The 9,474-nt window shown below is 40.7% G+C and overlaps 1 protein-coding gene across 12 annotated transcripts in view; it reads left to right on the forward strand.

The window, feature by feature from the left end:
* The window catches only part of NEK11 (NIMA related kinase 11), an 82,483-nt gene extending 79,313 nt beyond the window's left edge, over window positions 1-3,170 (forward strand). For 11 of the 12 annotated variants that reach the window (XM_030265076.4, XM_032746760.3, XM_041714499.2 and 8 more), the window contains one exon: window positions 2,242-3,170. In XM_030265076.4, the coding sequence (XP_030120936.4) occupies window positions 2,242-2,446 (205 nt within the window). In that variant the 3' untranslated portion in view covers window positions 2,447-3,170. The remainder of the gene's footprint in view (window positions 1-2,241) is intronic. The other variant, XM_072925790.1, reaches the window with a different exon arrangement.
* The last annotated feature ends 6,304 nt before the right edge of the window (window positions 3,171-9,474 follow it).

Genomic DNA, 9,474 nt, shown 5'->3' on the forward strand with positions numbered 1-9,474 from the left:
ATTCACTCGGTGACGCCTCTTTGACATTTAGTCTCTGAGATCCCACACTTCTGCCTCTGTGATGCATGATGTGGTAGTAGAGTCAAATTAATGCAGCTCTCAAGTCCAAACAGAGCCTGATGTCTTCTTTTGTAAGAGCAGGTTATAATTTTTGTTACCTACCCCATAATTTTCAACCTATGAACATCTTCCCCTTAATTCTATTCTATCAGCTATTACACACATTAGCTGATTTGCATGCTCTGCCAAGCTGAACAGAGAAGACTCAAGTCTGCAGGTCACATTTATTAGCAAAAGCAATACTCCCAAGGTATATGTTTGCTTAATTTTTCATCTTTAAATAGACAGGACTGCCCAAAAATTGAACATACTTGTCTAAGAAGGAGAGAGGAGTCATTAAAGGCACTCATGATGTAGCAGTGATTTCAGGATAGCTTGTCATGTATTGATTTTCAACTGTTGGGAAGAAATAGTGATATTTTTGATAGTGTTATGTGAAGAAATGTACATAGTTTGTCAAACTATCCATTTAGCTTTCAGTGATAATCCAATCTCTAGGTTTCCAGTGTCTGAGAATTAATTATTTACAACAGTTTTTATTTTCTCCTAAACAACATTCTTGGTAGAAAATAAAAAGGTAATTTCTAGTTATAGGAAGCAGGACTGAATCAGGTCTAGACCTGTAGAGATTCCAGCTTGGCCCTGTGACTTCTGATCCTTGGTCTTGGCTTTCTCAGCCCCAAGCTCCTGATCTACCTCCGTGTCTGGAGCCAGCAAAGTGATGACCTGAAGCCAAAAGGGGGTCACACCTGGGCATGATCGATGTGCTAGAAAAGCAAAGAGCAAGTGAGATGGGAGAAGTCTGAGAAGCAGTAAAGTAGAATTCTTTGCAATGTTTTCCTAAGAATTGAGTAATTCACATAATATGCAACTCTTACTGGCTGATATTTTACTATGATGATGTTTTTCCTCAGCAATAACAGGATGACCACTGAAAAAAAGCAACTACACTGCTAGGTTGATTATGCTATTGGGTGAGAAGAGTTGACCTTGCCCTGGTGTTAGACATGTAGCAAAATCAGTACAAAACCAGGAAAAACTACAATTGCAGTATGTGAAGTTGCTGTTGGGAGGTAGGTTTAACTATTTAAACTGCTATGGGAAGTGTGCCTGCTCCCTCTGAACCTACATGCACCTGTACTGAAATTCTAAGCCTTAATGCTAGCACCAGGGATCCGTGAAGGGGATCTGTGATCCCTTTCTCAGCCCCTCTATAGGTCAACCTTGATACAGCCACAGGCTGAGGGTGTCCAGCTCCTGCTGCCTCAGGCACTGGCTGGGGAGCCTACTGCAGGCACCATATGGCATGGTTCCCTTCCACATACATCCTTTTTATCTAAAAGACAATCAATTCCCAGCTGCTCTAATATGTAACCATTTAGTGAAAATAAAACAAACAAATGCTGTGTCAGAAGCATGAAGAGCAGGCAGATAGTCTTTGAAATGCTGAAGGGAAATTACCCTGGTATTTTCATCAAAATATGAAGCCATCACTGAGTGAAAAATTTTATGTTACCTGTGATACATGAATTTAAAGATGTTTTTCCTTTAGGAGGAAGAAATGCTGATCATTGTCTTGCAGTTTTCAAATAGTTCTCTTTTATAAATCAGTATTAAGGTGGTGTGAGTGTGTGTTTTGTCACTGAGTTACAGATTTTTGTACTGATAAAAGAAGAGCACTATAGAAAATAAAAAAGTGTCAAGTTAGCTCATAATGAGCTTGTACAATGGTTTTCTTGTGTTTGATAGAAGCTAAAATAAAGTAATGAATAACAAAGTGTGCTCAAATAAAATTCCACTGGTGTTCAGCTGGCTGGGTTGCTTCTTTTGGTTTTGATGAAATCCAGAGGCAGTATTACATGTGTGTTTACCAGACTTGTAGATAAAAGAGTCTGTCAGACGCAGTAGGAAAAGGATTCTTGGATTGTAACAATGAAGATGGCCATGCTTCCCATGACTTTGCTATGGCCAGGTTTTTATTTTTGGGCTCTGTATAGCAACTCACCATGGAGAAATTAGCCAGGAAACTTTAGTTCCTTTTCCTGTCAGGCAAACAAGGTGCATCATGATATTTTAATCAAACCTACAACATTCAGAAGGAATTTGCACTAGTTAATGCTTGTGTTACTACATAACATGAATTCCCTTTTACTTGACCTTTTCTATAATATTTATCCACAGATCTGCCATTGGGAAGCTGGGAGTAGAGGCATTCGAGGCGGTGTACAGCTGCCTCAAGCAAGCGAGACAGCAGAATGCCAGCGAGGAGGAGATCAGGAGCTCTTTGGAGAAACTGGTTTCTAGAGCAAGTGATTGCTTTGAAGTGGATCAGCTGCTGTACTTCGAGGAACAGCTACAGGCTTCAGAGCCTCGTCTCCAGCTCTAACACTGTGTCCGCAGCAGCTGGGAATGGCACAGCATGGGAAGAGGCTTCCTTCAGGCCAGCAGGCAAGTACAGGAGGTATATGGAGGACACTTCTTAGAGTAATGTAGTACATAAGCATGTGGGTAAGCTCCATTTGAGAGTCCAGACTGCAGTGAGAAGTGGGTAGATAAGGCACGAATTTCAGGGGCAGGAAGAAGAACAAATGTTTGTGACAGTGGAGGGAGAGTTCACAGTTACCTGTGTCCTCTTCTTCTGCCACTTAAAGCAAAGGAAGGGTGTTCTGGGCCATGGCTGGACGCCAGTCCTGCACTCAGAGCTTCATTGGCAAAGCTGCCTTTGATGGGATGACTCAGGATTAGACTCTAGCTGCTGTTGATTTCTGTGCTAACTCGTCCTTGTGATACTTAAGCCCATAATTTTTGTAATTTGGCAGATTTACTCTTAAACATGTATGTATATGTATGGCCACTCAGCCCCTAATTGTCTTCTTATTATTGATTGTTCAAAAGGGCTGCATTTAATCTGAGCTTCAAAGGAATTGTGGACATACATACGTATGTGCATATTTATATACATATATGCATGCTCACATACACAGAGATAAGAGTGTATGCTCATAATGCAGAAGAATGTCTGGTCATACACTGTACTTGTCTAAAGACTTTTGTATTAAATTAATTCTTCAAAAATGGAACAATAAACTGATTTTTTTTCCTGCCTTGCACATTGTTACTGTTAATGTTCTTTGTTAGTGTTTATGCTCCCCACTTCATATGCATCCCACTCCTGCTGATTTCAACTATCAGGCTCTGATTATATACTTAATGTTTTCCTTCTACCTCTTCTTTCCTTATTCTGCATTCTGAGTTCCTTCCTCCATCTGTGTAAAAGTCTAAAGGTTAACAAAATCATACGATTAGTAAAGGAACCTAAACTGAATTGTAGACCAAATGAATTTTAGGCATTGAGCCATTATCATAATCCTTATGCTTCCTGCTTTTCCCCCACAACTCTTAAAGGACTTTGGGACTGTACTAAATAAATTAGAAGAAATTAATAATAAAAGTATCAAAAAACATTTCTATTCGACCTGAGTTTTTTACAGTGAAGTATACCAGTACTGATGGTCAATTAAGGAGTGCTACTGATTCATTTTTATGACATATGTTAAGAACAAAGCAAAAGGCGAGAAGAGTCATCTAAATCTATTTTAGCAGCAGCATGAGCTGAGGAAGCAAAAGGCACATCCAGCTACAGATGATGTGGCACTATACTTTCAGCTCAAAGTAATAAGAGATTCTGGTATGTTTCATCTTTTTCTAGCTTTAGCTTTTATTTAGAATACATGGTATTACAAGCCAGAGACTGAAGTCCACTATGATGTTCACTGAGGTAGGGAAATAAATTTGTTTGTCAGGTTTCAGTCTCTTTCCTATTACTTCTTCTTGACTTGCACTCCCCATCCTTCTCAATGTTGTGTAGGTGTGCCTGATTCCATATTTTCTGCACATAACTTAAAACCATTTTAAAACAGAAGTCCTGAAGTCTGAGATACAGGAGGGGTGCTTGCCTGTTGCAGGGACTTCAAAGTCCAAAAGCAAACAATGAGTAATTGACACAGTGAGAATAATGTCAGAGGAAGATAATCTTCACTCTTTCTCTTACCTCTGCTGCAATTCAAGGTGATTTATCACGAAAACTTCAAAAACAACCTCTGTAAGCAGTCAGTGCCTTTTTTATTAGTGACAAAGACTTCTTCAACCTTTTTTCCATGCAGCTTGCAAGAAAAAATACCTGGGTAAGAATGGGTCAGGCTCCTTAAGGCAGTCAAGGATTCAGATGATCATTAAAGGGAAACCTTTAAAACCTGAAAAACATGGTTTAGTCACTCATGACTCCATGGAAATGGTTGCTCTCTGATGAGCAGTATTTTTTTTTTTCATTTGTTGCACAGGAAAAAGAACTCACAGTGCCTTTTACACTTAGTTGTTTTCTGCTCTCTGCAGGGAGTAACCTTCAAGGCACGTGAGGATCTGGAGGTTACTGGTTTACTGCTTGTATGCCTTAAACATACTTTGTTTCATTTTGTGGGTTTTTTACATGAATCATACCATAATTAGCTAATGTAGTACACACATTAAACACAGCAGGAAATTTTTGCCTTTGAGCTGTAGTAAAAGCACAGAAGTACATCCCACGGATTTGATAGAAATTTTACATTACTGTTTGACTTGCAAAATCCCATTGCCGGTGGTCATTAGTAAAAATCTAAAAGTAAGGAGGAGGATTGTTGATATTGTAGATCTTCAGTAATAATAAAGCAACAGAACTGCTGGAAGTGAATATGAAGAAATAAATGAAGAAGGCATTGAGTTGCTGGGCATAAATCTTCATAAAGAGTCCCATTTAATCTACATATTTGTACCAAAAGCTTTGCAAACATGAGGCAACCTTGCTGCCTTTTTTATTGATTCTCTTAAAAATGTTACAAGATGAATTGCTTGATGAAGCGATATTGAAAACAAAGGAAATGGGGTGAGTATTTTCTTAATACTTTGAGGCCTTAAACCTGTATAAAGGTGCTTGAACTATAAAGGGGAAAACAACATCTGAATTTTCTGATAAGAGGCATAGCTGTCAGTTTCTTGTCAACAGCTGGATTAGGAGGCAAACCAATTCTATTTTTCACAGCAAACAAAAAGGAAACACTGTCTTAGAGGTGATTGTTCTGCTGGATGATTTCTAGAAAGCATCAGAATGCCCTCTCTGCAAGATGAAATAGAGGTTCCCATGCCTGAAAATCCTGCCTGCAGGAAACGACCTTCCTCCCTCTTGGACCTGTCTTTGTGGCTGTTGCCCTGTGATGACCAGCTCAGAGGTGCTCCCACAGCCAAACCACAAACCTGCACCTGGCACAGCAGGAGCTCACCCTGGCTGCTGCTGCATCTCCAGCTCCACACATAACCAGGGCAATGGGGCATCAAGCAGATACACAGGTGAAAAAAAGGGCAGGAGGCAGCAAAGTGGCCATATGGATAATGCAAAGGCTGACCTTTTGTCTGTGGTATAACTCAGTTCAGACTGACCTGTAAGTGCAACTACTGTTATCTGAGGGGATTTAGTGGGCAAGAGAAGAAAGGCTCAAACAGGAGATTTGTTTGGAAAAAGGATCAATATGCATGGAGGCGCATTTATCTTTCATATTTTGTTTGTAATATTTGTGCACAGCACAGCCTAACTTGAAAACTCCTTAGCCTGTCTCCACTGAATAAGCTGGTTTTTCAGGAGGGAGAAGTCCAGCAGAAAGTTTCTGCATGTGATTATTGGTAGTAAGTAGAAGTCTAATGAAAATGCAGTCTCCAGATGGTGATTTGACTGATGATTATTCCTGTTCAGGAATATGACTGCCTTGTTAATAACTATCTAGATGTGCTGGATATATGCACATAAGAAGAGCTGGTTAACAGCAAAGGCAGATGTATTTATGTACAGATTGGTCAGGCACAGAGGGTGGGCAAGGGACAGAATAGGATGAGGAGGATTGTAGGTTCCTTCCTCTTATGCCTTCTCCTCATATACTTAGTTACCACACCCGGTCCTATTTATTTTTGTCACTTTTTTATGGTTGGGGGAATAAAGGGACAGTGAATGGCCTTTTCTGAAAGCTACTGAATTATCTAAAATGAGACAAAGAATTAAAACCTAACAGGAAGCCTTGATGTCAGTGGTCACAGCAAGAGAAGACCATGCAAATGCTTCTGATTATATAGAACTATGGGTCCAGTTTTCTTTTATCTGGGTTGGAATATGGCCAGTATGGCTGGGAAATTAGTTCGTATTTACAGATAATTTTCCCTGTTAGCTCTCCAGACAGGTTCCAATCCTCAGTTCCTCATGAATGGTTAACCACAGCCTCCTGACTTCCAGTATTCTCACACTGTGCAGTTGGTCACTTCCCCATCAGGTCAGAAAGCAGAAAACAGGTCCCGAGAAAACTTCCAGCAGAAAGAGCAGTTGAGGAAAACAGACATTTAGTCAGCTGGTTTAAAAGTACACTCCTTGGGTAAATATTTTCCAGTCCACTTGATGACACCTGGCCAGGGATTTCCAATGTTTTGCAACGTGCCAGAAATACACACACTGCGATTATCATCCCGTAGATGAAATGGGCTTGGCTTTGTTGTAATTTTTATTATTACATGTGTAGCTGTAATCAAAGTACAAAGGCTTTTTTTTCCTTATTGTTTGCACACCACAAAGGCAGTGGTGTGCAAACAATAAAAAAAATACCTCTGAAGAAAAATGGCAAATGAAAGAGGTTAGTGCTTTGTACTCATTAACTGTCCTATGTATTGATACATTTTAACATCCAGAAACTGCAGTCTGTCTTAGGGGGCCTAAGAATGTTGTATTTATGTAGATGTATTTAAACAGATAAATGAATTGTGACTCTCTCATGAACTGTCTCTCCATCAGTCTTCTCTCTCTACATCTAGGCATGCACACACAAATATATTTATATATGGGCATGTATAGATCCTGATGCACAGCATGTCACCAAACCTTCAGGAATACGTTTTCTCTCCTGACAAACAAAATATCTGCCAGCTGCTTCAAAAATTCTTATGAGCAGGTAATACACAGCTGAATCCACCTTGAGCAGAAAAAAACCTGAATGTTTTGATCAGGTACTGCACCAGGCACGGTACAAAAGAGCTCCAAGGAATCCCAACCTCCCAGGCCTCCCAGCTGAATTGTCCAGCAGGGATATGAAGGAGGATGGTTCAGAGAAGTAACCTGAGCTCATGTAGCAAAATGCAGCAAGAAGCCAACCAAGGTGTGCACTTCTGATCTTCACCTGATGCTGTTCCAGGCAGTCAGTGGTGGCTTGTGGGTACCAGGGTAAGGCAAGGCATAAAGGACGATGCAGTGTTGTGAAATGAATTTTAATATGGAAAACCAGTATTTATTGAAATATGACTCTGTGACTGTGCATGGGAGTGTGTTTATGTGATGGATTGTTGATGAGGTGATTCTGTGCCAGAGCTTTATGCCCTAGAGGTGACTGAGTGCTATGAAGAAGCTGGGAGTCTGTGAATTGCTCTCCTCTCTCCATTTCCCTCTGCTGATCCCCCAGAAACTGCCTTATGTACCATGGCATGCAGATATTCCCTTGGGCTGTGTTATTTCCTCTCAGCATCTCTAAAATGAGTTCTAGTTCAGGTTTTTTCAAATGGAAGTCTTTCTGGTGGAGGCTGCTCTATTGATCTGTGTCTATAAAGGGTCAGCAGTGTGAGAGTGGTCTTAAATAATGCCTTGGAGTTTTCTCCCTCTGCTCTCAGTGAGTTTTGGGGAAATGCTCCATAGAACTTCCATGGAATCTTCCTAACTTGAACTGTCTCAGTTGTCTTGTCCTCTTTCCTCCCCAAATCCTCAAGGACAGAAGGCAAAGCAAACTCAAGGTGCTCAGTGTGTTGAATAGATGCTGTTATTTAATGTCCAGAGGCAATCCTTTAAATCAAGAGAGGCTGCTTCTCTTGTTTTGTAAGACAGTTTTTCAGTGTGAGCATTATTTTATTGATACCTTTAGGCATCTGACAATCAGTGGCATACTTTTGCCATCCTGTTTCTGCCAGTGAGTTGTTTTTTCCCCCTCTCCAAAATGAAGCCTACTTGTTTTGAATGCTCTTTTGGTAGGAGCTTGGATCCTGAGGCTGACAGCGAATGCTCCTGGCTCCCTAGAGGTCTAATTTTGCCAGTTACTGATGCGTGCCCTTCTACAAACTGTCTTGGCAACTGAGGACTGTTTCTGGGAGGGGGTGGTATTTCAGCAAGTGCAAGCAAGGGTGTTGAAATGATCCTTCTATTACCTGAGGACAACAGGAATCACTTCCAGGTAGCACAGTGGGAGTGGAGGCAGCCAGAGCAGCCCCAGACCTGAGCATCTCCCTAGTGCTGATGGAGGAGCCCCTGGGGTTTGCTGCATCCCAGGTGGGCCAGGAGAATTGAGGATCCTCTGGATTCACATTCAGGTTGCTGTTTTGAGCCAATACTGCAGAGAGGAGATTCATGGAGAGCAAACCCTTGTAAAGACAGTGAGTCTCCAGACTACCTAATGACTACTTAATCAGTGTCTAAGCACTGCACCATTATTGAATTTTAATTGCCTTCTTTCTGGCTTTGTGCTAGAAAATGAAAAAGGAGCAAACACTACATGTAATGAGGGTAGATGATTAAAAAGTAATACCTAAGAGACACCCAGTCATTTGTGGAAAAGACCACAAGAATAATGTGATGAGAGAAACCAGCACTGCTGTGTGCCTATAACCTCTTTGGATTTTTACAGCTGCTAAAAATTGAAGTTCTTTTCAGCATGATCTATTAGAAAAATAGATTATTATTATTATTATTTGGTATCAGCGCTGTAACTAAACTTACGGATTTTATTAAATCAGTAAATATTGTTTAATTACCACTGCATGGAAAATCCAGTCCACATCACCAGGTCAGTGCAGATGGGTTTTTCAGAGGTTGCTCTTTAGCACTGTGCCCTTTCCGATGTCTGCTCAGACTATTTTTGACTGCATTGAGTGAATGTGCATTACTTTGAGCAGTAGACAGCAGAAAGGCCCAATTTAGAGTAGACCAAATGAGCCCTAAATCCATCAAGCATTTAAACATGTGCTTAGCTGTGAATGCCAGTCTCACTGCTGCACAATTGCCAGGGAAACAGGGAGCACTGGGTTGTAGTTCAGAGCAAAACACAGCACAGGGACTGGTTGCTCATAAAAGAGGTAGCTCTTCAGAGCTGGAAGCCCACCTCTGAAGCTACAGGCATTCAGAAGTCTGAGAAGACCTCCAACCACTGAGACAGTGCCTCAGCCTGGTGGTCCAATCAGCTGAAATAAATTAAGATAGATTTATATAATCAAAAGATACATTTAATTAAAATGTACATAGATTAAATAGGTTCTTATAACAAGAGCTAAATGGCAGAAAATGTGGTTTTGAGGAGAAACTTGCATAAT

Source organism: Taeniopygia guttata, chromosome 2, assembly GCF_048771995.1.
Source record: "Taeniopygia guttata chromosome 2, bTaeGut7.mat, whole genome shotgun sequence".
Taxonomy (NCBI): Eukaryota; Metazoa; Chordata; class Aves; order Passeriformes; family Estrildidae; genus Taeniopygia; species Taeniopygia guttata.